The sequence below is a fragment of the Cantharellus anzutake genome (assembly GCF_015039405.1).
Source record: "Cantharellus anzutake strain C23 chromosome Unknown EI90scaffold_38, whole genome shotgun sequence".
Classification (NCBI taxonomy): Eukaryota; Fungi; Basidiomycota; class Agaricomycetes; order Cantharellales; family Hydnaceae; genus Cantharellus; species Cantharellus anzutake.
Genome location: NW_024066988.1, coordinates 556,901 through 584,516, shown reverse-complemented (window position 1 = coordinate 584,516; position 27,616 = coordinate 556,901). Strand labels below are relative to the sequence as shown.

The 27,616-nt window shown below is 49.3% G+C and overlaps 9 protein-coding genes across 9 annotated transcripts; 3 read left to right on the top strand and 6 right to left on the bottom strand.

Annotated features, from left to right (window-relative positions):
• Nucleotides 1–1,350: 1,350 nt before the first annotated feature.
• Nucleotides 1,351–2,632, top strand: EI90DRAFT_3126600 (uncharacterized protein; the record flags this gene model as incomplete). The annotated part of the gene is made up of 5 exons (XM_039063933.1): nt 1,351–1,590; nt 1,646–1,954; nt 2,038–2,112; nt 2,168–2,434; nt 2,495–2,632. The coding sequence occupies 5 exons, from the start codon at nt 1,351–1,353 to the stop codon at nt 2,630–2,632; spliced, it is 1,029 nt and encodes a 342-aa protein (XP_038913906.1).
• Nucleotides 2,633–4,431: 1,799 nt separating this feature from the next.
• On the bottom strand, nt 4,432–4,925 carry EI90DRAFT_3126599 (uncharacterized protein; the record flags this gene model as incomplete). The annotated part of the gene is made up of 3 exons (XM_039063932.1): nt 4,432–4,589; nt 4,642–4,714; nt 4,764–4,925. The coding sequence occupies 3 exons, from the start codon at nt 4,923–4,925 to the stop codon at nt 4,432–4,434; spliced, it is 393 nt and encodes a 130-aa protein (XP_038913905.1).
• A 1-nt stretch (nt 4,926) lies between these two features.
• Nucleotides 4,927–5,916, bottom strand: EI90DRAFT_3066451 (uncharacterized protein). The gene has a single exon (XM_039060954.1). It carries the CDS (start codon nt 5,692–5,694, stop codon nt 5,152–5,154), a length of 543 nt encoding a protein of 180 aa, XP_038913904.1. The 5' UTR covers nt 5,695–5,916; the 3' UTR covers nt 4,927–5,151.
• A 3,892-nt stretch (nt 5,917–9,808) lies between these two features.
• Nucleotides 9,809–10,866, top strand: EI90DRAFT_1649861 (uncharacterized protein). Its single transcript, XM_039052004.1, has 5 exons — nt 9,809; nt 9,892–10,085; nt 10,148–10,267; nt 10,332–10,410; nt 10,505–10,866. Coding segments are annotated over exons 2-5 (453 nt in total). The 5' UTR covers nt 9,809; nt 9,892–10,084; the 3' UTR covers nt 10,758–10,866.
• Nucleotides 10,788–11,334, bottom strand: EI90DRAFT_3126598 (uncharacterized protein; the record flags this gene model as incomplete). The annotated part of the gene is made up of 2 exons (XM_039063931.1): nt 10,788–11,051; nt 11,137–11,334. 2 exons carry the CDS (start codon nt 11,332–11,334, stop codon nt 10,788–10,790), a joined length of 462 nt encoding a protein of 153 aa, XP_038913902.1.
• A 5,819-nt stretch (nt 11,335–17,153) lies between these two features.
• EI90DRAFT_1648425 (uncharacterized protein) lies at nt 17,154–17,711 on the bottom strand. Its single transcript, XM_039052003.1, has 2 exons — nt 17,656–17,711; nt 17,154–17,592 (listed from the first exon to the last, which is right to left on the bottom strand). Exon 2 carries the CDS (start codon nt 17,551–17,553, stop codon nt 17,281–17,283), a length of 273 nt encoding a protein of 90 aa, XP_038913901.1. The 5' UTR covers nt 17,554–17,592; nt 17,656–17,711; the 3' UTR covers nt 17,154–17,280.
• A 3,449-nt stretch (nt 17,712–21,160) lies between these two features.
• EI90DRAFT_3017943 (uncharacterized protein) lies at nt 21,161–22,440 on the bottom strand (the record flags this gene model as incomplete). The annotated part of the gene is made up of 6 exons (XM_039057164.1): nt 21,161–21,253; nt 21,326–21,457; nt 21,570–21,670; nt 21,746–21,852; nt 21,968–22,047; nt 22,108–22,440. 6 exons carry the CDS (start codon nt 22,438–22,440, stop codon nt 21,161–21,163), a joined length of 846 nt encoding a protein of 281 aa, XP_038913900.1.
• Nucleotides 22,441–22,546: 106 nt separating this feature from the next.
• EI90DRAFT_3066418 (uncharacterized protein) lies at nt 22,547–23,146 on the top strand. The gene has a single exon (XM_039060953.1). The coding sequence runs from the start codon at nt 22,846–22,848 to the stop codon at nt 23,059–23,061; it is 216 nt and encodes a 71-aa protein (XP_038913899.1). The 5' UTR covers nt 22,547–22,845; the 3' UTR covers nt 23,062–23,146.
• EI90DRAFT_2974854 (T-complex protein 1) lies at nt 23,016–25,937 on the bottom strand. The gene is made up of 8 exons (XM_039055826.1): nt 25,814–25,937; nt 25,647–25,732; nt 25,218–25,555; nt 24,896–25,077; nt 24,684–24,810; nt 24,073–24,565; nt 23,511–23,835; nt 23,016–23,374 (listed from the first exon to the last, which is right to left on the bottom strand). The coding sequence occupies exons 1-8, from the start codon at nt 25,896–25,898 to the stop codon at nt 23,340–23,342; spliced, it is 1,671 nt and encodes a 556-aa protein (XP_038913898.1). The 5' UTR covers nt 25,899–25,937; the 3' UTR covers nt 23,016–23,339.
• Nucleotides 25,938–27,616: the final 1,679 nt, after the last annotated feature.

Below are 27,616 nucleotides of genomic sequence, written 5' to 3'. Positions count from 1 at the left end.
AAAGGATGACAATACTCCCACCATGATCCCCGAGGGCCCAGGTCGAACAGTCCACCAACTACAAACTCCTTGGAGAGAAAAGTCCACACGCGTGTTCTTAATTTTAATTTAGTCTCGATCCCCACTCCTATCGCAACGAATCCAGATCCCTAAGCCCCTAGGCAGGTGACCAGCCTCGAAGAGAAAGAGGCTGAGCTCCGCCAGAGAACGGTGACCACGTGCTCCGCGCACACGGCTCCCAATTTGCAATAGACAATCCCGAGAGCCACAGATGCCTTGCTTAGTCAACCCCTTCAAAACCACGTTCATCAGTCTGACTTTCCTTAGCGTATCGGTTACTCTTAACACCCTACCTTGTACTTGCGAAGCTTCCGACGTATTGGCTCATACATCACACCACCCAGCATTTCGGTCAATCGCCCCCACCTTCGAAATGTCCAGCAAAGAAGAGAAACTCGTTAGAGCATCGAACTTGGTGCGTACCCCGTGCGACAAACCCTTAGATCGGAAACTCTATCTCATGGAATGTGAAACCTCGCGCAAACTTCGCGGATAAGCCCGAAGACATCCGGATTCAGCTAGTCAAGTATGTAGCGGTCCTTCGGAGCCCAACAGAGAGAAATGAAATGTCTTCTCGAGAGTCACTTCAGGACATGAGTAACCGTTTCGGTTGGATGTAAGTTAGCCACTCGTTGCACCACTGCACCCAAGGAATCAAACAAACACCCATGTCCCTTATCATAATGACTTCAGTCTCGACATCCAGCCTTTCACAACGGGTCGTAGAACGGGGATGTTCATAACGTTTGCTGCTAGCAGACCTCGTGATAAATTCACATCTTACCTGGAGTTTGCTCCGAGGAGCGACCGCCTCCATCGATTGCGAGATATGAACAGAACAATGGAGATGCATGTCATTATCTCGTCCCCGACAAGCTATTGACTATCGTAAATGCATCGACGTCGGGAACAAGTACATGTTCACCTAACTTCGCCAGGAATGAGTTTTGAGGCTAATGCTGAACGTAGTCTCCAGTTCAGACGACCCCCGCGGAGCGGTAGCGCCCAGCGGGCGTTCAAGCCAAAAAGAGAGGGTTATTTCCAAGCTTAAGACTGGCCTCGAGGAACCGGAAGATGATGGGGACTCAAAGCCGAGAGACCCCAGTGGTATTCATTTTTTTCCATCACAGGGGTCCAGAAAAACCCATCCTTCTCTTAGCGATCCCTTACACCGATTTTCCATCCGCCCTTTGCACCAAGCCACGTAGGTGGCTATGTTATGCTGCCTACTGCATAAGTGGTGTTCACGGTGATCTCCAACTGTATGAGCAAGGCGAGCCCCATTCTGTCATGCATGACTTGGATGGTGGAGCCGATCCAGATGATTGGTTTTTTTATGTTTCTCCTCGGGCCCTTAGATTTGTGGACCCCAAGGTTAGAGATCTGTCCCACATTAGTCAGTTCTCTACTCGACTCCACGCCCAAAAAGTGGACACAAGGTTGAAAGACTATTATGTGGGATGTCCGTTCACCAAAGATAATGTTCTCACGAAACGTTGTCACTTTATCCCTCGTGCTAAAGGTACTGAGGTAGGTTTCAACTCCATCCGTGTGATGCAGACATTCATTCATCATTCCCACTTAGCACCTGCACTCCATCCTCTGCCATCGTATCCTTGCGGGTAGGAATATAAATGAGGAGAACGAGAGTGAGCAAGCGGTGGAGCAGCAAGGGGAGCAAAGACAGGCAGAGGTGAAACAAGAGCAGGCAGAGGGGGAGCAGGCGCAAGCATTGTTGGGTGAGAATGGAAATGACGAGGAAGAATATGGGGGACAGGGACAGGAGGTTGCGGAGGAGGATATGAACATAGAGATTGATGATCCGAGGAATATGATCTTCCTCACCCCAACATTTTGCGATGCTTTAGACAAAAAGATGTTGAGATTTCTTAGGGTGAGCGAACCACTTTGCCCCCCAATCCCGCACTTATACACTCTCAAACTCCCAACCCCTTCTTGAACTCAAACCATATTCAGGGCAAAGAGATGGAGGATCCTAACAAATACCTCCTCACCATTCACCCGTTGATACCATTACCATCATTCCTAATCGTTCATGATAGATCTTCAGACATGACAAAGGGCTCAGGAAGACCCCTACAGACAGGCGGCTTGGAGCCTCAACCTTTCCCCCTGGCTATGGGGTCTTGAATGGCACCATTGTACCCAACCCCTTATTCTCGACATCTCTTACGCCACCACCTTGCTTGCGGCATGGGGCCCCACATCTGTCCTAAGGGATCTTGAGGCAGAGGGAAAAAAGAAGTTCTATGGTGGTAAGAAGGCCAAGAGAAGCGGGAATCCGGGTCATCAGAAAGAGGCTAAGCGGAAGGGAGACAAGAAACAGGAAGATGAGCATGCCAAGAGGAGAGAGGTACGACAGCACATCAAGGGAATATGCCATAACCATTAATGATGTTGACAAACAGAAAAGAGACATCTGGGATGTTATGCTCTTGATGCCCAATACCTTGTCGGTACCTCTCCAGAAGCGGTTGAGGAGAGGGAGAGGAGGAGGAATGCGAGGGCGATTGAACGGTGGGAGGAAAAGGTTCGGGCAGCATTGTCATAAGAGGTAGTTGAACCTGCTGCCGGGGATTATTCACGGGAATGATGAGTTCGTGAACCTGCGCACCTCAAGTTTTCCTTTTTTTCCCGGTCTCCATCTCGGTTTCGTGCTTTTAAAAGTTCCCGTACACTACACCCGCTGTCACCTCTTCACAGCTCCGTCCACTCAAATTGCCCTCGTCGTCGCGGAGAAATCTGCCTTTGACAACATGAAATCGAGAGCTCAACCTAGTTGCGCATTCGCCCGGCAATCTCTCTGGAAACACTCTATGTCCGTGTCCCCCTTATCTGTGCGCCTCGGAAAGTTGCCACTATCGTGGCGCACGACACGGTATGGCGGTGGGTAATGCGAGAGAAACAAGACGCAAAAGGGAAGAGAGACAAACTACGAATTTCAGGAACAAGAGAAACAATCAAAGGGCAGGACGGATCCCAAGGCCATTACACCTTAGCCTTAGCAAGAGTGAATAGTTACGAGCCCAGAAGGAACTGGGGATGAGTGGGCAAGAAAGGACCGAGATCAGCGGAAAAGAAGTTATTGGGCACACGACAAATAGAAGGTTGAAGTGAGAAAGTAAGTATGCACACCACGAGGAAAAAGAGGGCTCGGAAGCCGAAGTGCTCAGCGGGCACGAGGGCTAATCGGCACGGAAGCCGAAGTGTACAGTGGACGCGAGAAGAAAGGAGAAAATAAAATGATCTACCAGTCAAAGCAGTGAAGTTAACATAGAGGAAATACTCGTGAAAGCAAGAACCTGAAAACTGGACATGCGTGGATGAGTGTGCGCAGAAAGGCCAACTGGTTGAGTAGGGTAGTGATGACGGTCATCACGGAGACACAACACTTTAAAGGGACCCACCATGAAGTGAACGATATTGGTCTGGCAGAGGTGGAGGCACACGGTGTCCACGGGGATAAAGGGGTAAGGAAGGTCACCACCCATCGCGAACTGGTTGACAATGCGGGTACTGACTATTTTCACCAGGCGAAGACCTTCCACGATGATGCACAGGCGACAACCAACCAAGTTCCCTCACTCACTAGCGTACTCGAACTGGAACTGTTAGAAAAGGGGTAGAAGGAACTCAGTTTTTCAAGAAGGTGAAGGCGAGTTTCAAGTGGCACGACTTGGATTGGATGGATGCCAAACGCCGAGAACGCGCCACAGCATCTGTACAATGCAGCAGACGGGTGATAGGAGTATGATGACATCCCTTACGAGCTCGACAGGATGTAAGGAGGAACGATGCAGCGCAACTCCTGCTGAGTAAGAACGAAAGGGCTAGATCGCGTGAAAGAACTTCAGAATCCAATAACTTATTGAGCGACAATCCGCCACAGCTTCTATGACTTCGTAACATTATATCAGAGGAACCGAGGAAGAAATTACCCCATGAGTTCATTATGGGCGCCGACCCATGCATTGCCATACGTGAGCTCATCTCTAAGGACCAATCTTTGACGGTAAATTGCGGTGTGAAATGATTTCGGCCAACTCCGTTATCTCTATTTAATTATCTCTATTCAAATTTGATTGTGTGTGAACGTTGGGGTTCTGCAGCTCGTGAGCATCTTTATAGGGCAGTCGTGATTCACGTATGACCAAAAGTAACCCACAATGGAGAGAGCTGTTCTAGTGCGACTATTCTCAACTCCATCATGCCACAGCTCAAGTCAGGACGCTCAGCGGGGTTGCACGCCACCCCCACGCATCGATCCCCCAAGCGTCTGGAGCCGGCGCTGTCTAGAAGACGAGCTCGGTAAAACTAATATTGACTGCAGTGATGAGAAAGATAGGTGATCTAGAAGCGTCGCATATCCTCGATAGGGACTTGGTCCACAGGATGCGCCGGAAACTCGTTCACTCCATGTTCATCGAACCGCTCTCTGGCCATCGGGGACGAGATTTGTTCGACCGGGTATGGTGCGAACACGTTGTTGGCCGCTACGTGGGGATATCCTGCTAATATTGAGCAACTATATGAAGTAGCGTAAGGCGACCGCTAACTGACTTTCGTGAGAATTAGTCGATACGTCCACACCAACATAATTTGGGTGGCTGTCAGCGGAAACGAGGACGTAATCCTAGATCGAGTCAGCTGATCAGCAGTCGGGAGAGGATAGTTGCACTCACTCCAGCCCGACCATTATCCCCAGAGTCGCTGTCGTCTCTAGTCAAATTTCCGCTCTCGGGGTCCTGATTCGTGTGGTCAGCATCCTCAGGAGGTCCCTGTTTCAATGTGAGTCGTAATTTAGCTGAGTAGCCACTGGAAATTGCATGGAACAATACGTGCATTATGTTGCGTAAGGAGCCCGTCCGGACTGGAGAGATTTTGCGTGTGGTTAGAACGGCCTTCTGACATACGAGGAATCTAGCGACGGAAACGTTGGGGACTATGGACGGGACGAGCGCCGAGTTCGCCGGCAGGATGTGATGAACTTCAAGGGGCACGCTACGCGTAAGGGGCGTGAACTTAATTGCTGCTGGTGTGCGTTAGTTGCGGGACTTTTCCACACCAAGACTACAGTTGGTGTGGACGAGGACGAGGGAGGAGCTGCGCGGACCAGTGGGGGGTTGAAGTGAGCAATGAGACTTGTCCTTTTTGACTTTTCTGGCTGTATCGTCGATATTTCTCCAGTGGAGCGGCCTGACAAACTGGAAAGCAGGCTTTGCCGCTATGCCCAAGACGGAAGGAGGGAAGGCTGCGCATGCGCAATTTATTCTGTGGGTCACGGATTCCCGCCTTCTTGAGGTGAAAAAGAAGAAACAGTTGTTTCACCAGTTTAAATATCGAAAACTCGGAAATGGCGTTTTGTAATTGTCCTGGGTAGAAGTCTTCCCGACTATCGTATGGCGTAGCGATGGGAACGCGTACGCCCGCGCGGGCTTTAATATAGAGGAAAGGGTCTGCTTTTCTAGCATGAAGCAGCCTTGTTAGTGACGGATTTATGCTTGCTTCTACCGTAGCGCCCCATTTCGACCTACTTCCCCAACGCTTGGCCATGTGTCTATCCAGGGTCTTCAAATAAGAATGCTTTGTTAGAATCGAGCTTCTGCTCGCCATCAATCAATACGTAATCTACAATAGTTCCCCAAATACAAGAACAAAGGCATCCGCATTAATATTTCGTACGAACGGATTATTATAGGACGATGGAAAGGGGCCGGTCGAGTAAAGCCTGAAGATGGTATCGATGTTTTGAGAATCTACGAGGCTATGGAGACGAGGAATAGTCCGTCTCAGCCTCAAGCGTGATACGACTATGAGGGGCCGCCGAAGGATGGAGAAGACAACAAAGCCCGAACTGACATCACGCACTTCATCCATCGCTGCTCTAGCGAAAGCCCCAACCCATGAACATGTCGCGTCGACGGTGAGCACTGACGGACGTCAAAATGCCCATCGAATACCAGGAGTGGCTTCTGTCGATCTATGCCTCCTCTTGTGGTAGCTTCTGACACTGCCCATAAGCCGTTCAATCCATTGTCTGGATGTTGATATGTGCATGTGAATGTTACTTAAATTCTACTTTATACGTGTACCCTAGCATAGCCATGTATGGCAAATCCTTGCGGCGCGCGGCGGTGCATTAGCAACAAGCCTGCATGAATAAGAAATATATGTTGGATGATCACACGGAAGGAATATCTGTTCGAGAAGGCACAACACCGCCTGTGCGAGTCGTCTATCACCGTTCCAAAGGTGCCGTTGTGAAAGTTCTAAATCGAGCCTAGGATCTCCACCTGACGCAATCAGGCAGAGAGCGCCAAATGCGTGGTCCGCTTATAAACGGCAAGGAAAGAGAATAATGGATCCTAGAAATGTTGAGACCTGCAATAACTCACGAGAAGATTGAGGGTCCTAATATTTTTAGCGCACTGCCGACTAACCGAATAAGGGCAAACCCCACGAGGCTGAGTAGAGCGGATATAGCAATAGGTTTCCATGAGGCGAGAAAGAAGCGAAGCATTTGTGCGACTAGTACGAAGCAAAGGAGATTCCCACTGTCAAACCCTGGAGGTGGATATTCCAAGTGAGGTGAAATCCATCAGGCTCGGAAGGAACCGAAGGCGCAGTGAGGGATGGTACCGTTGAACCGAATAGTCCAACCAACCGCCTTTTCTGGAACGCCTGCTGGAAGAGAAGATTCGAATTGGAAGAAGTTAACGTAACCCTGAGTGGTATCACAGATCACCCGGTACCCAAAATGATGGGAACGAACCTTTTATGATAACACTCTTTAGGTTTAAAAAGAAAAACATATTTGATTGCAGATTCTTGAGCATTGCTGTCCAATGCAACAGAATCCATATTACTTGTTGCAAGCTGTTCCGTACATATCAATGTGAAGACAACTTCATTCCACGTCCATCGAAACAAGCCTTCCAGAACGAATTGTCCCAATTATAGGTGCGCTGGAGAATAGGGATCAAGGAGCACAGCGTAGCCGAGAAGGGTTTGCTAAATTGGAACCAGCGACAAGTCGGTAAAGGGATCTCGGATTGATGCGGCCCCGTCAAGCTTGGTGATAATGATTTGATAGCCATTCATTGTACACACCAATTGTTCTAACCGCTCATCCTCTTCGTCGTTCAATGACTCGACTTGGTCAATTCCATCCCTACTATCCCCATCTTCACTATCCTCCTGGCCCAGAAGGCCATTGGCGATGCCGCAGGGGGGTCAACACTTCCTGCGTGGAATGCAGAAGAAAAACGCAAGCCACCGTGGTACAGGTATCAGCGGGGCGTTCATTTGTCATATAGGAGAGAAACGTTTAGGGCGTTCGAGTCATCTAGCTTCAGCTTTGTCACTTACTCAAAGTAATTTTTCGACTCATAGTTTTGCAGCCTTCGCATCGCAAAGGAATTCAGAACAGTGCGTGGAGCGAGATTTCACTGTCAGGGAGCAAATAATACGCTCTCATGGGATAGACCTTCGTTAGACGGGGAAGAGAATGAAAGCTGGAGAGCAAGCATTCCAGCGTGTGTATCCAATGTTGTATTGCCGCTGAAGAGCATCGGCAGCAGATGGCTGGGTAGAAGATGCCATTGCTTGAACTACTTATAAGGCGTACAATCCCAAGACTCTTCCTATCTCAGAAATTCGACTGAAGCATCTCTTCTTTCTGAATACGTCCCAACGATAATCAACCCGAACTGATTATCGAACAAAATTCTGAACGCACGTTTGTCTTATAGCCCGCTCAATAGGCGGACCTTGAGATAGTCGATCCTCTCCCTGCTCTCAACGGACTCGGAGTACATTTGATGAAAGTTGCCGAGAGTGGCGGGTCCCAGTTTCCACATAGCCCTCCAATGACGCATTTCGCAACATGAGAGGATATTCCATGCGCGCCTGGTGTGATGGGAATCGCCACGTTCGAGAGAGAGGCGAGGATATCGTTTATTCGCGTGAGTTGTTATCGTTGTTTGGCCATTGAATGGCTGTGCAGCGATCTGAATCTCACCGCACGGTGAACATCAAGAATAAAAAGCAAAACAAACAAGACAATCCCCATAAGCATAAGCAACCCTGAGTACTGCCAGTGGGTCTCCATGCGATAATCGAGTAGCTGAGAAGCCTGTCAGCGTCCGAGTCGTGACTGTTTCAGTGTCCAGAAGATCAGCTTCACGAAACTCCCTTGTCTTCATCACATCACCCTCCATAATATTGCATCTATCTTCCATCAAAGTCTGGGTGGATACGGTCGGTGGGCATAACGATCTCAGTGACGGTTGTTCCGTGCGCTTGTCCCTGAAGGGACGCTTCTTGCGGCGCTTGCTCTTCCTGCGCTTTATCGACGTTTGGGTCTTCGAAGCTAAGCTGGTAGAGAATCTCAGCTTCAGACACGAACGATGGGGGGTGGGCTGACTCAGCAACGGCCGATGACAATTGGACTGACCCCGGGTTGACTAGTTGGTGGGAAAAACTCTCTACTTCGTCACATAGACCATAGACCGCCCTGCCTAGTATACAGCCAGCTCCTACTTATCCAGCACTGGGGTGGTTGCGCCACGAATCCCTCTGGGCCTTCGCAAAACTAATGGAACAATTGCCCGCGGCTTTTCGCGATCCGTCCGCTAGCCACAGTTGCTGCATTTCTGACCTTCCGGGAGCCATTCCACTCGTGGCATTATGATACGAACGGAGTTCGACGACGAACCGGTTGAATTCTTTGTTGCATTTACCGCGAGGATATTGGGAGTGACAAGGAGTGCGAGTGAATAACGTTCTTTTGAACCCTACATAGGGTATTCAGTATCCGTGTTGATGCACAGAATGGAAGGAACGATAAGGGAGAAAAGTTATCGCCGTGATCTGAGAAAAGAGCCAGAAGGGTCAAACCTCACACAGTGAATAAAAGGTGTAGCACAATAATCCATTCACCGCTCACAGTCTTTGCTCTAAGTATCCAATCACAGAAGCCGCCGCTCTTCCCAGACTCCTTCTGGATCGGAGCGTGCTGCTACCAACTTAACTCGAAATGCTTAAAGCTAGGAAGCTTACATGCTTTTTTGTTAAAAAAAAAACAACAACTCAACTCAAGCATTTCCATCTGCAAGCATCCAGTTTTATCCTCACTCGGCCCCGAATGATGTCACAAGAGTTTTATTAATTCCCCGAAAACTCTTTTTCCACTTTCCCCCGCAAACCCCGACGTGGATCCCGACGCTGCTGCTCTTGACTTCGCCGTGCCCTGAGATCCCCTGAATCAATTACATCATGATCCTCCTCCGTAGCGGGCCTGTCCCTTTCCTAATTTAAGGCCGCCTGTTACATAATCCAGGTCTCAATGGAATGGAGGTGGCCTAGTTTTCAAAACTACCTCCCAATCTATCTTCCTCTGCCTACGTTTGTGCGATGGACTCGTTCTCTTTATGCCGTTCCATCATTCGTCATTGGTTACAGAAGGCCTGGGGACCCTGAGTTTGCAGGAACACCGGTGTCGGTCCCTCGACCGCGTTCAACCTGGGGCTAGTTATTGACTTAGGACAGGGCTCATCTTTTCCTCGTAGTGCCGATTCAGATGCCCATCTGAAAACTCCAGAGACCTTCCACATTTTCCGTCTCCATCAGGTTCGATCCTCGATCTTCACTAGATCTCAAGCAATTCCCTGCTTCCACAATAAAACCAAAGTGCTCAGCATCGACGAACGTCCGAAAGAATTATCCAGGTGCGTTTCTGTTTGGCGTTCACTGTGCTCGTGCATTATGTAATTTACGCTTTTGGGATCCAACACCGTTGCGCCAACAAAGGGTCTCTCACATGTAACGGTCATTCATTCCCACATGGATGCCCTATTCAGCCTCAGGGCCAACCCATTAACTGGGACGATTGGTGCACTGCGACTAGACCTATGGTCGTAAGTACAGTGCATGAGGCATTGTATTGAAAAAAAGGCTGGAGTAATCTATTCATGGATCGCTGCGCAAACAAGTTTCTAGATATAGTGCGTATTTGGCTATTATTAGTTGATGTTTAACACTCTTGTTTCATGCTGCTTCGGCTCAGTGCGGTTGCATAGAAGGTGCCGAGACCCAACCTATGGCCGACGGCCATGTTCGCCTCTTATTGATCCGCCGCTGGGTTCCTTGCTCTCCATCTTGCCGCGGCCGCTTCTCCTTATGGTGGGTAAGGCTTTAGCGGCTCCCGTTTCTTAGTCTGAGATTGATTTGCTGCCACTTACTCATAGTAGCCGTTCCTCCTTGTGAGTGTGATACGTGTTTTGGCTTATGCGTTGCCGCTATCAACTCTATGACTTCGATTACTTACTCGTGAGGTTCCTTCCCAATTCGTGGGAACTTTTTTTTTTTCGCACCCTCTTCTAAATTGTTCCTGGTTTTCCCACCTCCCTTTGTTGGCGTCAAGGCTGCGCAAGCAGCCTTTTCTAGTGGGCGTTTGCCATTGCCCATTTAGCAGTTACTTCCTTGAACGAACCCTCAATAGGGTCGATACAACAAACTCGCGGTTCGCCATAGGATTTGTTCACTGCCTCAGTCACGCTGTAGTATCCCTGAACGACTGGGCATTCTGGATCGCGAATGATTCATGCTTTACTATTATGGATATCAGCGGCGCATCTCTTGATTCTGAGGCACAAGCAGCTTCTTCGAGGCATTAGCTTGTTGTGACCTAGCGCACTACACGCAACTCAGATTTGATCCACAGGATGCGCCGAGAAGGGTCCGTCTTGAAGCATGTTTGCACCACGACCCGCAGTGCCCCCTAAGGTGATTTGATCAACCGGATATGGTAGAAAAACACTGTTGGGTCCAGGCGCTGCGTGTGGGATGGCGTCAATACGTAGAATCGAGATGTACAGACGTGACGAATCCCGACCTAGATTGCCAGCCACAGAGACGTTGTGATTATTGAGTGAGTTGATCGTTTGGTTCGCATACACAGTGTGATTGTTCTGTGAATATCAACGATTAGCCCCGCTGTGAGCGCTATTGGTGGGGGTGAACGAAGATCCACTTGAGTCAGTATTTCCCCTCTACCTCCCATGCCGCGTTCTCGATCATTGAACCTGGCACTACTAGCAACGCTTCCTTCTCCGTGGTTAATCTGTAGCATCTTGCAATAAGTGACACCGCGAACCCGAGCGAACGATGGGATACCTCTTGTTGGCTAACGCTTGTACCCTCGCATGTAGCAGGGCACTGCCGAAGGAGATGGTGCTCTTCAGTCTGCGACATTTGAGGCACTGGTCCGCTCTGAGGAATCTGACGTAGGGTAGAGCCCAAGGATGGTTGTGAGGAGTAGGATTCTGCTGACTGAGCCAGCTTATATGGCTGCCGTAACTCCACTCAACAAAATGCCAACCCTCTGCGTGTGATTTCGTGTTTTACCAAGAACGATTTCTGATGAGGCCAACAAATGGAAGCTGGCTGCGCATCTTCCAAACTGGACTTCGAAGCTACATCCTTTTTTTGTGGAACCACCGGTGCCCAGGGCGGTCAAAGTCAGGGGTCAGTAGTATGTCTGCTTCTATCGGGAACTTATGACTGCCATTTCGTTAAAATAGTGTTGGGTCTTCAATTTTTTCCCGTCCTGCATTTTTTGCCCCGGATCTTCTACCGAAATTCCGATGTCCATCTTTGGGATGTTTTACTCCTCTCAGCCGCTTTCCCGCTCATGTAGCTTAATCTCATTATATGACTCAGAAGTTTCTCGGATCCCAACCCACGTATCTCATGCATACCAGTCCAGCGCTGGTGCGAATCCCGCAAGAAAGATGGCAGGCGATCTGCGGTCCCATACTTCCTTCTGTCATAGTCGCTCTCCGACGATACTCAGTCATCATGATATGTAGCCTGGTCATCACCATTGTCACATGGGCGCTAAGGCGGCGAAGTTAAGCCATGCTTCTTTGTCGTGTCCGAACACTGGCGTCTTTGTTTTCGTCAAGTCAAAGATGAAACCACCGGCAAACTGCATGCACTCCTGCACTCTCAGGGGTTCGCAATGGCCATTGAGCAAGGCCGCCCCGGGCGGCTTCTCCCCTTTTGCTCCGATCCCTCTTCCTGATGAAGCGCCAGCATAAATGAAATCTGAGCGTCGCAGCACTTCCTGATGCACGTTTTCCCCATTGGCCGCTCAAATTCCAGATCTTTTTTCCAATCAGCTTGAACCTATTATGTCCCAACATGGGAAAATTCACCCGGGTTTTGTCCATTAAGCTTCCCTCGGTGGTCGATGGCCTCGAACTGTGGAAATTGCTCCATTCGTTATAGTCATACGGGGGGGACACCCGAGCGTCTCCGGATCAATGTATGACGATACGATGGACTAACTTATTCAAACAATCCACGGCCCTGCCTCATGACTAAATCATGTCACATCCAGCGGAGAAAGGCGGCACCAATCTGCGCAAGGAAGCATCCACCACACTACAAATACTATCAAGTTGTCCCAGGTGCTCAATCATTAGATCTGAGGCTGCACCAAAATGCCGAACGCGCAGCGATACTACTGCTGGGCGTTCGGCTCGTGGACTTACTGTTTCTGGTATCGCTTTCAATGCCACTGCGGGGAATAGTGTTATCTATAGCCGTGGCTGATCGCTTCCCCTCTGGCAATCAGGTTTCAACTAAGAATTAACATTTCGGACGATGGGGATTTTATGACAGGCGCATTATAATAAATGGTATGTATCAAGGTATTAGCTTCAATAAATATAAACCACATTTATCCGGTGAGAAATAGTGTGGTTCCATCAGCAACAACGATCAGTGCACCCCAAATGTGGCATGTCCATCTTTTTGACAATCCAAGCAATGCAGATGCCCGTCTGATCGCTATACGTGAAAATTGGGGACCCGATACCTTGCTTCTGAGGACTGGCTGTCGCGTCGGATTTGGTCGAAGAGCAACAACGGTGGTAAGCGCGCTGGCTCGCAACCTGCAGTGTTAAAAATGATGGAGTGTGCGAATCACACAGGTCAGCTTTCTGGTGAAGAGATACGAATTAAATTTGGGTTGAATTGACTGTCCGTCAACAAGGATATTTGCTGAGAAGAGACGATGGGCTCACCCCGCTTCAGCCAGTGACAGTGAGGATTCGACAGAATATCCCTAAACTACACTCCATACTTGTTAATATGGTCTACTTGCTGATTTAAGCCAAACTTCTGTATCAATTGTTATCTATCGCAAAAAACTGTTCTCAAGGGATTTGGAAATGCAGTAGGAGGTTTACTTGATTAGGATCTAAGCCGGTCCGTTATAAATTGATGACCGGATCTTTGGACGGATGCAATCGTTTAGAAAGGATCATTTGGTGACTCTTTCTTTGACGTACAATCCTCCAACCGCCATCATGCGGGGCCTTAGCCAAAAGCTACCAAATTTCGTGCTCCTGGAATTGATCATCGCAGTACACCTCACATGCCATGATATCCGATCAGAATAAGGGAGACAGAGGCTAATGAACGTTACAACGAATCGTCAGAACCCGACATGATCAAATTGGGTTGACCGCGTTGCTCATGACCTAAAAAAAAGATCGAAAGCCATCTACCAAGTCTGCTTGAGCGGGAGCGCGGTGCAGAACACATACACCGAATTGCTTAAGCTGCAGTTTGCCCCTGTCCGACGACAGCTCGCCCAATGAGGTGACTTCGGGATCTGCCCATTCCATTCATCCACAGTGGGCTCTACAGGGCCCCTGCATGATAACGAGTGGTCCATTGACCTGTACCAAGTCTCGTTTCCGAATCAATGATCACAAGCACCAGTGTGCTGCCGCCGAGGCCGAGATGGTATATGCTACAAGGCTCACTCCATGAGCATCGTTGAGAATGATGGGCCCAGTAACCGTGCACTTTCCGGCCAAACGTACAGTCCGTTACACCCCGGGGCGCATGAAGCCACCCCTCATCTGGGAGAAAGCTAAAGGACTCGGAGTCCATCCGTAAATCTCATATATGAGGCACGGGACATGGGAAAGGTTCTGTAGTGGAAGGGTTCACTGTTGGGAGTAGCAGATTGTTGGGCGATGTATGATGTTTGGTCGGACGCCCTGAAAGTAGTATAACTAAGGCAACTTAGCACACAAGGGTTCACATGCGTGATGGATGGACATATCGAAGTGTATCAGGAGTGCTCCCGTGCTGGTATTGAAAACTACGAGAAAACACAAAGGATAGCGTTATGTAGCTTCGTGCATCGTTAAGCTGTCAAAATTTGGTCCAACGTGCCAAGCCGGAGTTGGGACATACTTCCACGACAATCAGGAGATATCCTCGACATACGCAATAATAGATACATAATTTGAGCCTAATCCCCAACAAAATAAACACAGAAAGCGTACAAGAATAAGCTCAACGCTTCCAGAGACAACGGAAAGGGGAGTCCGGCGATGGCAAACAACTTCAGAGCACTGTCTTGCCTCGAGTTCACATTAAGCCTCAGACGAGAGGATCAGGTCAGAAAGAGTGACGCATCCAAACAGCGTCCCCCTTTTCTAAAGGCACTAGCACATGAACTTCTAACAGGTTACGAGCCCAGGTCGCTGAAACGGGGCGACTACGCCCCAATTTCAGCGGAAGGGCCACACCTGCGAGGTCAAGCCCGAGTAGCCCCAAGAATGCGGGAAACCCTTCGATGGTCTATCAGAATGGAGCACAGAGTGACGAGAAACCCACACATCGGTGTCTCTCAGCTTGTGTTTCAGAGACAGCAACAAGATTTTCACACCAGTTTTGTCTCCCAAAAAATCAGCGTCGCACAGGCATTCTTGATACCTCCTTGGATCTCAACCATCCTCGGCACCATGTAAGCCCTTCCGTGAGGAAGATCGATCAAACGTTCGATCCCAGCGGTTGTCACATCACAAGTTGTCAGTGTCACGTCCTCGCTTCTCACGTTCCTCTTCGGTCGCCATCGGTTCCGTGCTGGGCAAGGTGGAGGGAGCAGAGCTGTAGTGAGCAGCACTCACCATAGTACGAAAACCACTGTGGCACTCAGCGGGGAAGATCTCTCTAGAACATTGTAACCGTGCAGCGGTATAAATAGCTTGGGTAGTGACAAGATATAAGACAAACGCGATAAAGGAATCAGATGCGAATGAGCGCTACATGTGGAACATAGTAGAGTAGGGCAAGAGTGAAACATGCAACACATGGACAAAGGGTATCATATCAATAACTGATATGAGCATGATAATGCGTACCGGTGCGTTGTCATGGTTTGTTCATCCAACAACCGTATGGGTATATAACTACCTGCAGCGTGCACAGCGAGTGAACGAAGAATGAAAGAACGAAGCCACAAACCTTGGTCACTAGCTAGCTTATAGCTTAAAGAGAACCGAGGGACTAAAGGAAAAACAAAGCAACGGAGTTAGGAGACTCAGGAGCAAAATGAAATGAGTATGAAACAGAATCAATCAAGAGACCCAAGTCAGAGGTAATGAGACACGAGATGATAATGACAGGCGGTCCTAAGAATAGGTGAGAAGGAAATGACAGACAGAAGAGAAGTCCACATCAATTGTCAGGATGAACCAACGGTAGCTGTCTCTCCACGGGCTTGGCTAGCAAAGCAATTATACCTCATCCACATAACCGGTACGTCGCTGAGATAATAGTTCTTCAAAGAGGTAAACCGAGGTCCCCAAGTTCTTACCAGGGATTCCACTACCCAGCTTCGACGTAGAAAGCTCGGGAGGAGTATCGATCGCAGACCTGGAACTGGCAGGCTTACGCGACATAGAGTCTCTCATCAATGAGGGGGGATAAGTTTAGACGATAGTGGTGACAATGCATCACGTAACATCATCCAATTTCGAATCATGTTTCGTTCCCGGTGACTTAACTTGATCAAATTGAGGTAGAGGCCGGACTCGATAGGTGAAGGCTCATGGCTGACATCTTAGCACGACCCTCTCAGCAGAGCTAGAGTCTGGGCCCCATTTATTGAAGCCTCGCCGTTCGCGTGTGCTATGGAAAGCGGCATGCCGTGTACGCCAAAGAACCTGAGCATGTGAGAATGCAGATGCTCGTATCTTTTGGGTCACACTGAGAACGGCGGCTGACCTCCCCTCTTTTGGGCAACACCAATGCAATTGCTGCAGAACAGCGATCGGATTGTGTCGGTGGTGTCGGCCCCAGACCCAGCTGGGGCTTTTGGGTGGACCTGAGAGTGGTACCGGCACCAAGCGCTCGCAGGCGAAATAGCCAAAGAGAAGACTTGTTGGGAGCGGCGAACAGGCGAAGTAAACGGGCAGCTCCACGAGAATCGTGCACACGGGTCCCTGACACCGTTCGACGCTATGCCTCAATTGAGGACTTGGAAAAAAATGTCTGATCATGTATAAGTTAGGCTAGTGGAAGGGTATGGGAAGCGAGTAGTGATGAAGGCATCTTCGTGCGTGATGTTGGCCAGATCGGTACAGTTGTCGACGGCTTAGTGATGTATCTCCGACGTTCTCGACGCCGAGGGTTGAATCCATCCTTATCTCCTTAAAATTTCCAAAAACTACCGCCCCGGCCCCAATGGTAACGCTAATATTGATAGAACAAGAGGCGGGGAAGATAGAAGTTCGAAGCAGGGGCGCCCGCTGGAGACGATGGCTTTCCGCTAGCAGATGCACTCAGGAAGGTATGGGCGTGCCAGGTGGAGGGGGCTTCTCTCGATAAGTTTCCTTTGTTGGCATCGAAATTAGGAAAACGGTAGCCATGGTGCCGCGAGGTTCTCTCGAGGCGTCGGCTGGGGATGGGGCGAACATTGAAGGGGAGTTAGAGTTCGCGGGTTTTTTCGACTTGTCGCTTGGCAATGCGGGGGCCGAGGGGCCTGGTCAGGCCCTTCGGCCTCGCCGGTCAGAGACGGAAAGGTAGGGCTATTGAGCGATGTGTCTCGGTCCTCACCATTGTCATCATCTTCCATGGTTATCCCGCGCACGCGTAAACCTAGTGTATTTGGCTCGGTCGCAGGTCGTAAATTTCGTTGAGTTTTTCAGGGTGGTCTCGCGATCGTTCGATCCGAGATGGCGTTGAAAAGTTTGGAGAAAGGGAGTTTGACACTAGCGGTGACTCCTGATCACTAATAGTAATAGTAGAATTACAGCTAGGATGAGCCGAGCGCAAGCAGGTGTCGTCCCCAACACCTCTCACTTTGACTCTTCCCGCGGGTTCGAATGTCTAGGCGCCTGAACAGTTGGTTTCTCGCCCCGCCAGATGACAGCATGGTTTCTTCCAAGGATATGCAGGAACCGAGTATCGGAAATGTGCGACCTTCACTGCCGTCCCATGACGGCCATTTGGTCGGATGAGACTGGGACTCGACGACTGGACGGGGTGAATGTGTAGAGGAAATGGCGACGGAAAGAATGCCGAACGGTGGAATCCAGTGGTGGTGAAGTGTGATGAGATCGAGGATGCAAGGTTGGCGAAGAATGGAACTAGGAAAACCATTCCTCAGGATGGGGTCGTGGGATTTGGAAGTGGAGGATCCTTGTAGATCTTTGAGCTATGGGGGCCCGGCCTTGACGTTGAAGATTGAAGTTGACAACCTACCAAATAACCTTACTACGACAAGAGAAGATGTCGACGACTTGGGGAATAGACTCGTTGAAGGTCTTGGCGGGGTTAACGGTCAGACTGGAGTGATTCGGTCCAATCCATACCCAGCGGCATGCCTCGTGGCGCCACGATAGCGGAGTGCACAAATGAGGACAGACATATGCATGGAGTGTTCTCCAAGAAATTGGGCGGATCCACAACTAGCTCGAGCCCTCGACGTCAAAAACAGGGTTCTCCGCGACGAGCAATTTGAGTGGATGAGGCTGCGAAGAGGCCGGCTACGGCCGAAAGTAGAAGTAGAAAGTCTCCAGTTGGAAAGGAGGGCTCCGAGTGGAGGTTGTGTTGCTGTCGGGCTGAGAACCAGGGTGATCAGGGTGGTGTGGCGGTCGTCACAAAGAGACGAAACCAACACCTTAAGGCGACCCATCATCAGGTGAACGATAATAACCCTGAGGCCCACGGTGTCCAAGGGGGTAAGGAAGGTCGCCGCCTACCGTGAACCGGTTGACGATGCCGCATGTATTGACTATTACTGAGCGAAGGTCCTCCACGATGATAGTTGACGACTGGTGCTGAGATTTGCCACCACAAAGGTTGAGGTCGCCGGATTGTGGCGGATGCCGAACGTTGAGAACCCCCCGCACAATCCCATGAGAACTCCACCATCCAAACTCACTCCAAAAAAATTACCCGAGAGAATTGAATGAGACTTCTAGGTCTGATGAGAGACGTAGAAAGGCGACGTGCTTCAAACATTTGAAGGACATCAGCAAACAGTGAATCGCGGGAGGAGCCGAGGAAGAGATCGCCCTCAACATCTGCATTCATTACGGACGTCGGCCCGTGCATACGTGAGCTCATTTCTTCGAGTTTGCAACGAGCTGTTTCCCCTGAAGTGCTAGTTCGTAGTTCGGCTAATTGCCGGTGTTGAAGTTCAACGATGGCGCAAAGGAATTCGGCCAATTCCGTAATCCAATTTTGATTAGGTGTGAACCTTAGGGTTTGCAACTCGTGAGTACGGCACAAAGGCAGTCGTCATTCGCATTTGACCGAAAGTAACCCCCAACGGGGTGAATTGCTCTAGGACGACTATTCTCAACCCTATCGTGTCATACCCCAAGTCAGGACGCTGAGTAGGGTTGCACGCCACCTGCATGTATCGATCCTGAAGCGACTGCAGTGATAAGAAAGATAGGCCATCTAGAAGCGTTCGTCATCCAGGGATGCACCGGAAACTCGTTCACTCTACATTCATCCGCCGCTCCCTAGCTATCGCTGGTCATCGGCGGAGACGAGGATATAATTCTATGTTGAAACAGACGTTCAGCAGCGGGGCCGTAACGGAAGAGGACAGTTACACTCTAGTCCGATCGTCATCGCTAGAGCTGCGGTCATCTCCAGTCAAATTTCGATTTCGGAACCCTGGTACGTGTCGCCAACATTTCCAGACGCCTATTCGCATGTGGACCGTCATTTGGCTGAGCAGCCACTGGTAATTACATGGAACAATACATGCGTTATGTTGTGTAAGGAGTCTGTCCAAACCAGAGATTTTGCGTGCGGTTAGAAAGTTCTTCGGACATACGAGCGATCTGGGGACTGATGATTATCAGAGTTGTTGAATTCAAGAACAATTAGGGGTACGCTCGAGGTAAAGATTCTGAGCACGCACTTGCCGAAATTCAGGAGGTACTGAATTCGATCACTGGGTGGTGTGCCTTAGCTGTGAGACTCCTTTCACACGAAGGGAACAATTAATGGTTCAGGTGAGGGGCTGCGCGGACCAGCAATAGCCTTTCTAGTCGCCCCCACTAGCAGCGGACAAACTAGAGAGAAACCATACCACCATGCCCAAAATTGGCGGAAGGCCGCGCGGAGATTCCTCCACGGGTCGTATCGAAGCAAAAAAGACTAGTACAACACATTGGTTGGGAGAAGGTTTTTTAGTTTCAAAGGATTCGATAATTAGATTTGGCATTTGGCAATTGTCCAAGATAGAAGTCCTCCGGACCATCGAGATGAGTAGCGATGGAAACGCACAGGTTTTAATATAAAGAAAAGGGTCTGCTTTTTTTCTGAAACAGCCTCTGTAGTGATAGACGCATCCATGGCTTCTACGTACCACGGCACTCCCCATCTCATTCTGCCCGCGGATGCCGAGCTATGTGTCTGTCCTAGGTCTGCAAATGAATATGCTCTGCTGGAATCGAGCTTCCGTTCGTTATCGATCAATTCTCAAGATACACGAATGAGGGAGACGTACATTACGCTATGTGCGAAAGGATGCAGGAGGGTGGAAAAGGGTCGACTGAACAAAGTCTAAAGATGGCATCAACCAGAAATTTGAGCATCCAAAGGGCTTCACGGCGAACCTGTACGAATAGTCATTCGGCGGTTCGGCCCCTGTCCACCATGTGGCGCCTTGCCGGAGGCAAGAACGGGGCCAGCCCCAAAAGACAACAAAGCCCGAAACCTCATCATGCGCTCAATCCAACCCTGCCCTGACGTGTCAACGGCAAGTACTGGCGCCAAAGGCCGACCAGCAGGAGTGGTCTCTGTGGGTTCATGCTCTCTTGCAGTAGCCCTCTGACACTTCCTATATGGATCTATGCATGAACCTACTGGAATTGACCTCGTAAGGCAAGAAGAGAGTGCTTCCACGTCGAATCAATGCGGCTGCGGAGGAATCAATCTGACTTCAAGCTAGGTATGAATGACAACGATCAAATGTCTATTCAAGGAGGCGTCATTAATGCCACGCGTGTTCGCCTATAACCCTTCCTAAAGGAGCCATGGGGAAGTTCTGAGTCGAGTTCAGGAATTTCACCTGAGGCAATAAAGTAGAGACTGCCAAATCTGTAGTCCTCTTGCTGCCAATGGCGATGTAACGGAATAATGCGTTGCGGAGGTTTGTGATGCATAACAAGATCAAGACTGCCGACAAGCCGAATAAGCACAATCCCCATGGGGCCCAAGTGAGGTGGAAACAGCAATGAAAACGTTGAAGCGCGCATGGTCGAAAGAGAAGTGAAGCATCTGTGCGGATGGTGCAAAGCTAAGGGGATTCCAATCAAACCCGCGCGGTCGACATCATTAGAGCTTGAAGCGCGTAGATGGTACGATTAAACTAGCCAACCAGAAGAGAAGGTGCCTTTTCTGGAACACTCGCTAGAAGGGAACATTTGTGTAAACTCGGAACTGCAAAAAGTTACATAACCACACCGCGGTGGCAGCGCCCTATCGCAGGTTGCCCGGAGTGACCGGAACGATCACTGAGAATGACCCCTTTATAGTAAGTGTGTCCCAGACTCTTTACACAGTTCATTTTGAATGCTGCGGTCCAATGCGGCGAGCGTAACAAAGTCTGTATTACTGGTTACAAGCGGTCCAACAAATGCGAATGAAAACAAGTGTTTTGTTCCGCGTGCATCGGGGCAGGCCCTTCAGAACGCATTGTTCCAGTGACGGGGGCGAGAGAGAGACACCAACAAATGGGGGATCAAAGATTCAGGGAGCCCAGAGGAGCGGAGAAGGGTTTGCTAAATTTGAACCAGCGACGATCCAAAACAGCGACAGGCCGATAAAGGGATCTCTGACCGATGTGGCCCCGTCAAGAAAGAAAAATATTAGTAACAATGACTTGATAACCATCCACTGCACACACCAATTGCTCCAATAGCTCATCCTCTCCGTCGTCCGATGACTCGGCTTGGTCATTCCCATCCTCTTCATCTCCATCTTCACTGTCCTCCTGACCCAGAAGGTTTTTGACGGTGCTGAAGGGGGTCAACACCCCCTGCGCATTGTAATGTTCGATCTTGACGATGAGGTACAGAAGAAAAACGCAAGTCGCCGGAGCACAGACATTAGCGGGGCGCTCATTTGTCATATAATGTTGCTGGACATACTACAGAGAGAAAAGTCTGGGCATTCGAGTCGTCTGGCTTCAGCCTTTTCACATGCTCGAAGTAATTTTTCGACTCATATAATTTTGCAGACTCAAGCGCGACTGCATCGCAAAGAGATTTTAGAATAGCATATTGAGCAAGATTCCACCGTCGGGGAGCAAATGCTACATTCTCACCGGATGGATCCTCGTTAGACGGAGAAGAGAGTGCAAGCTGGAGAGCAAGCATTCCAGCGTATGTGTTCAATGCCACATTGTCGCCGAAGGGCATTGACAGTAGATGACTGGTCAGAGCACGATATACCACGCCACGTAGGCGATTAGGGGGAGCCAAGGACGAATAGAAAGACGGGAGTTTAGCGCTCCAGCCATTTGCTTGAATCGCTTTAGGGGGCGTACAATTCTAACTCCTTATAGGCTTCTTCGTATCTCGAAAATTTGATTAAAGTGAGTACAAGCTCCGAGAGCATCTCTTCTTTCTAAATTCATCCCAACGCTTATCAACCCGAACTAACTATCGAGCACAAGCCTGAACGTACGTCCGTCTTATAGCCTCTCAATAAGCAAACCCTGAGATATTCAATTCTCTCCTTGCTCTCCTTGGACTTGGAGTTCATTTGATGAACATTACCGAGAGTGGCGAGTCCCAGTTTCCACATAGCCCTCCAATCAAACATTCCGCAACGTGAGAGGATACTCCATGCGCGCCTGGCGCGATGATAATCGCCACGTTCGAGAGAGAGGTGGAGAATATCGTTTATTCGCGAAAGCTGGAATGCGAGGAACGGGACCCTCGCGAGAGGGACATTGGGATCTTGAATGGAAGGTTGCAGTGTTGGCAGAGAGTAGACCGTCAATGGACCCGGGGCCATGTAGAGGTCAGCACCGGGTAGTCCGACGTAGAATTAATGAGTTATTGTTGTTCCCCAGTCAAGAGTGGAAGTGGCTGTACAGCATTCGCACGAGCAGGTTGAATAGAACAAACCTCATACGACAACCGAGTAATTCAACGTTTCAGTGCTCAGAACGTCAGCTTCACGGAACCTACTCGTTTTTTCCTTCATTGCAATATCGCATCGATCCTCCACGACTCGCTGAGTCTAACTCCTGACGGTCCATAGGGCCGAGCGATTTCAGTGACAGTTGTTCCGTGTACCTGTTCATTCCGTGAGGAGATGCGCTGCCCCTTCATTGACGTCTGGGACTTCGAAGCCAAGCTGGTAGAGCATCTCAGCTTCAAGCATGAATGACCAAAAAAGTTGCCTCAGCAATGGCTGATGACAACGGCACCAACCCCAATGCGATTAGCTCGAAAAGAGTGGTGGAAAAATGCATTGCTCCGTCACATATGGGCACCGTTTAACTATCAGGACTGCGCTTGCCCAGTATACAGGAGGATCCCAAATTCTACTCATCCGGCACCGGGTTGGTTTTCACTGTTCAGGGCCTCGACGGTGGCGCCACAAATCCCTCTGGCTTCCAACGGTCATTAAACTAATGAAACACTCTCGGAATTATTACCAGGGACAAATGAAAAAGAGAGGAGATCGCAGGGCTGGTGGACTTGTAATATATCTGATAGTGTTCTGAAAAGAAAACATCACTTCCCCGTGCATGACCACAGGGGGCTAGCGACAGTCTGATGATCACGGCGAAAGGCCTATTCTCCATTCGGCACTACAAATAAGAACAAAGGGGAAAATATCACAACGTCCACCACAACCGCACCGGGTCAGCGGCTGCTTCCCATCCTACCCGAGACGCCACATTATCAGTGTGCATGAGGGTCAGGACCCCCTTTTTGCTCTAGGAACAGAGAGCACGCAAAAGGCCAGGTCAATATAAAGTCGTTCAAGGTGAAAGAACCCTGTAACCCCAGCGGGGAGGCGCTCCGACCTCCGCGGGCAATAAGGAAAAAAATCAATAAGAAAGAACAACTCACCAGGCGCACACTGAATAGCATCGTCAATCCTCAGAAGAGAAACAGCAGCCTCAAACGCCGACTTCAAACTCTTCACCTTACTCATCGTAGGCTCTAACACACCCGCCTTCACATTGTCCCTTACCTCCCCATTCAACAAATCTAATCCATACCGGAGCAAGACCTTCTTGGGATCACCCGCCGAGGCGTTCTGGGCGGCATTATGATATGAACGAAGTTTGGCAACAAGCTCGATTGAGTCCTTTGCTGCATTTACCGCGAGGATCTTGGGGATAACGAGGAGAGAATTAGCGAATTCGGCAATGGCTAGTTGTTCCCTTGAACCCTGCATAGAGTAATTGGTGTCCGAGCCGATCCAGGTATTGTTTCCGTCGTGTGAAAAAGGGAGAGAGCGATGAGAGAGAAAGGGTTAAGTTATGTCAGCTATCGCTGGGATCTGAGGAAAGGCCAAAGAAAAACCAAGAGATAAAATTTACATAGTGAATAGAAGGCTGTAGAGTCCAGCACCAAGAGGACGAAAGGAAAGGCACAAAACAAAAAAGAATAGAAAAACCTCACATACCAGCGTCGTCGCAAAATTCTCCAAATAAATACTCAACGCAGACTCAACAGCCCCACCACCCGGAACGACCGTCCCACTCTCCAACGTCCTCTTGATGATCGACAATGAATCATGCAACGCCCTCTCCATCTCATCCAACATATAATCATTCGCCCCCCTCAAAATAATGGACGAAGAATTCACAACTTTCGTCCCCTTGATCACAATCAACTCGTCATCCGACACCCGGATTTGAGCTACTTCATCCGCGTGTCCAAGTGACGAGGCCTCAAACGTCTCCTCTCCTTCGAGGTTAGCTAAACTCGAGACCAGAGTCGCTCCCGTCGCTTTCGCAATTCGACGCAGATCGTCTTTTTTACATCGACGGACAGCCATCGCACCTGCTTCGACGAATTCTTTCAGGCAAAGGTCATCAATGCCCTTCGTGGTCAGGACGACGTTCGCTCCTGCCCCCAGAATTTTACGAACGCGTTCCAAGACGATCTCCGATTCCCTTGTGCGGCGAGGGGCATGGATGTGTGCATGAGGCAGATGAAGATCGGAGGCAATTAGCGGGCAGATAGAAAGCCATGAGATTTGCGGCATATTCGATTGGCATTTGTGTAACATACCTTCTACGTATGGCCTCGAGTTGGTTTGGATCTGTCACGACAATGTTGACCCCCAGATTCATTCGCTGCTTCTGGAGGTTGATGTCCAAGCATGCAATCTTAGCACTCGTTATCCGCGTTTTCATCGCTAATTAAATCCAAGTTACCAAAGAGCTTCACCTCCAATGCCCAATGCAAGGGAAGAGCAACAAAACACAAGCACACGGACATACCTTGACTAGCCACCGTACAATTTAGAGCGTACCCATTTATAAACGTGGATTCACGTGCACTTTTCCCGTGTGCTTTGAGAACGTTGACGGCTTTGACAGGATACTTGATATCCCCACGGGGGTTGATCGTCTTAACGGCCATCATGGCGTCAACAGCCATAGGGGCGAATAAGTCGTCGTCACTAGAGGAGAACAGGGGGAACCGCGGAACGTAAGAGTGTGGCCAATGAACGCAAGGGCGCGTCCGAGGAAAAACGATCGGAGAACAATGAGCGGAAAACAGAGATAGGTGGGGATAGCGACGATTCGGGTCAAAACTCACCTCCCAATGATCTTACTCGACATCGACGTCTTCGCCACATTGATAATGGCCTCCCTCCCAAGAGCATCAACCTTAACGCTCAACTGATCCACCATAAACTTGCACGCCTCCCTGCAAGCCAACCTATACCCCGTAATGATCGTCGTAGGATGTATCTTCGACTTTACTAATTCATTTGCCCTTCTCAGCAGCTCAGCGGCGACGATCACAACGGATGTCGTCCCATCTCCTACTTCCTTGTCTTGCTTCTGAGCCAAGTCGACGAAGATGCGTCCAGCGGGGTGTTCGACCTCCAATAAGCCCAGTATGGTCGCACCGTCATTTGAGATCGTTACATCCTATGGAGTAACAAGGAAGAAGTGTCACTAACGGTTACGTTCAACCATTGTTTACAAAAAGACAGCCACCGAAAAATCAAAAAGTACTCACTCCAATATTGTCGACAAGCATCTTATCGAGACCTAAAGGTCCCAACGAGCTTTTCACCACATTTGCAATCGACTGTGCCGCGATGACTTCACACCCAACGCATGATTAAAGCATTCATGGAACAACGGTCAGTTTGACGCCAAGAAAATTACTACGAAGGAGTATACCATTTTGATCGCGTATATCCTGACCCGATATCCTTTCCCCTCCAAGGAACAGCGTAGAACGCGGATCGCGTTGGAATATGGACATGATTTAATTACGAACCTGGACTCCGGCAACTAGCGTACACTAACGTGACGGAATCTATTGCATCCTGGTATTGTGCACATATTCCCATATTCCATTCATCAGTAGCCGTTTTCCTTTGTTTTCCTTTGCGCATAGCTCGGCATTTGGTCATATTTGGCATTCGGGTTTTATCCGTCACGCGGCGAAGATCTTGGGGTTCGTTCGTTTTTGGATTCCTTCCCCGTAGTAGGAAAAGAAAAAGAGGGACCTTTCTTCTTCTCTTTTCATTTCCTATGTTCGCTTGGTTGCTTGGTTTATTTACATATTTGTTTTACGAAGATCTCAGTTTGTAGCGGAGTTGGCCGAATTTTATCCCCATTCGTGTTGTTGTTTGTTTTTCCAGTGCAGAACTCTTCGCTCTCCTCCCGCGTCTGCGTATTCTCTCTGGCAGTGATTCGCCTCTCTAGCAGGCAAGTTCTGAGACAAAACGTGAAAATACACCATTCACCACTTTGCGGATGAAGCAGCATTGCCTTATGGGATGGGCCATGTTGCTCAATTTGTCCTGCGTCAGCGTCGAATGCGAACCATTGTAATTAAAGTCCCTTTACCTTCAGATTTGCTATACTTCGGATGCATTCATTATTTAATATGTGCGTAGAGTCTAGGCAGGTGTTTGGGTATCAGCGAAACTTTAACATATATGTACAACTTTCTTTACTTTTTAACTTTTTCAAAGGGTATCTATACGTAGGCAGGTGACCAGCCCCTCTTTAACGGGATCTATACTACACCAGCCTAGTCCGGTTCGGCCCCAACTCGGTTCCCAGCCGAGCCCACATTGTTGCCGTTTTCTCACCCCATTTCTCTGCTTCTAGCACACCCTTGCTTAGGAAAGATTCAACATCCTTTCACGCAGATGGCTGCTGTGAAATGAAATGCTATATTCTATCGACTACTAAGAGCTATGGGGTTCAACGGTAGAGTGCACATTCCACCGAGCCACACGAATCCGAGCTAGTCTCTGCCACATATAGTCTAGTTCGCAGGGCAGGATAATCCATCTTGCCTGGTTCAGGGTTTCTTTCCCCCCTCCCGCTAGCCGAGAGTACTTGCCTCTAGTTTGCCCCAGATTTCTGTGCTCCGCGCGTGCACAATCATGACCGGGTTCTAGACCCACCACCACAAATTCCGGCCTGGCCCGCAATCACAATGCCCCGCAGAATACTTGAAACTACCAATGTCCGCCATCAAGTCCATTGTGAAGCAACATTTGGGTAATGAGGGTTCAAAGTGAGAATCACTGGTCAACATCAAATGACATGTGCATTCGGCGGCCTGACGTCGTTCATGTATGCATGGATTCGAGGTTCACAATCATTCTTACGTCGATCTTGGGACTGAAATGTTTTTCTTCTAATTTTATATTAGCTTAGCACCCGAAGCTTTTCTGCATTTGTGGCGATTTGGCTCCCCTCCGAGTTTTACAAGTGCGAAATTTGGGGCTGCTGGCCAATTTGCCTAGATCTTAACCTCCACCTAAAAGCCCATTTATTCCTGAGACGGTCCAAGTGGAGCTCCAGGACGCTAGGTGCAGAAGAACAAAAATGAAAACTAGCGTCCCTCGGGAATTTAACTTCCCAGGCTCCCGATCTGGCGACATCCTCTTGACTGCACGGCAGCCTTTAATGTATTTGCTTAGCCTCATTGTTTCCTGTCCTGATTGGCACATTGGAGTA

What these genes read in the sequence shown, in the direction of transcription:
- EI90DRAFT_3066451 (XM_039060954.1), bottom strand. Translation starts at nt 5,694, where the DNA reads ATGGCGAGCAGAAGCTCGATTCTAACAAAGCATTCTTATTTGAAGACC.
- EI90DRAFT_1649861 (XM_039052004.1), top strand. An exon ending in GCCGCTTCTCCTTATGGTGG is followed by an intron (nt 10,268 to 10,331) that starts GTAAGGCTTTAG and finishes TACTCATAGTAG; the next exon opens with CCGTTCCTCCTTGTGAGTGT. An exon ending in ATGACTTCGATTACTTACTC is followed by an intron (nt 10,411 to 10,504) that starts GTGAGGTTCCTT and finishes GTTGGCGTCAAG; the next exon opens with GCTGCGCAAGCAGCCTTTTC.
- EI90DRAFT_1648425 (XM_039052003.1), bottom strand. Translation starts at nt 17,553, where the DNA reads ATGGTTTTCCTAGTTCCATTCTTCGCCAACCTTGCATCCTCGATCTCA.
- EI90DRAFT_3066418 (XM_039060953.1), top strand. Translation starts at nt 22,846, where the DNA reads ATGACAACGGCACCAACCCCAATGCGATTAGCTCGAAAAGAGTGGTGG.
- EI90DRAFT_2974854 (XM_039055826.1), bottom strand. Translation starts at nt 25,898, where the DNA reads ATGTCCATATTCCAACGCGATCCGCGTTCTACGCTGTTCCTTGGAGGG. An exon ending in GGATATACGCGATCAAAATG is followed by an intron (nt 25,733 to 25,813) that starts GTATACTCCTTC and finishes TTGGGTGTGAAG; the next exon opens with TCATCGCGGCACAGTCGATT. An exon ending in TCGAGTAAGATCATTGGGAG is followed by an intron (nt 25,078 to 25,217) that starts GTGAGTTTTGAC and finishes GTTCTCCTCTAG; the next exon opens with TGACGACGACTTATTCGCCC.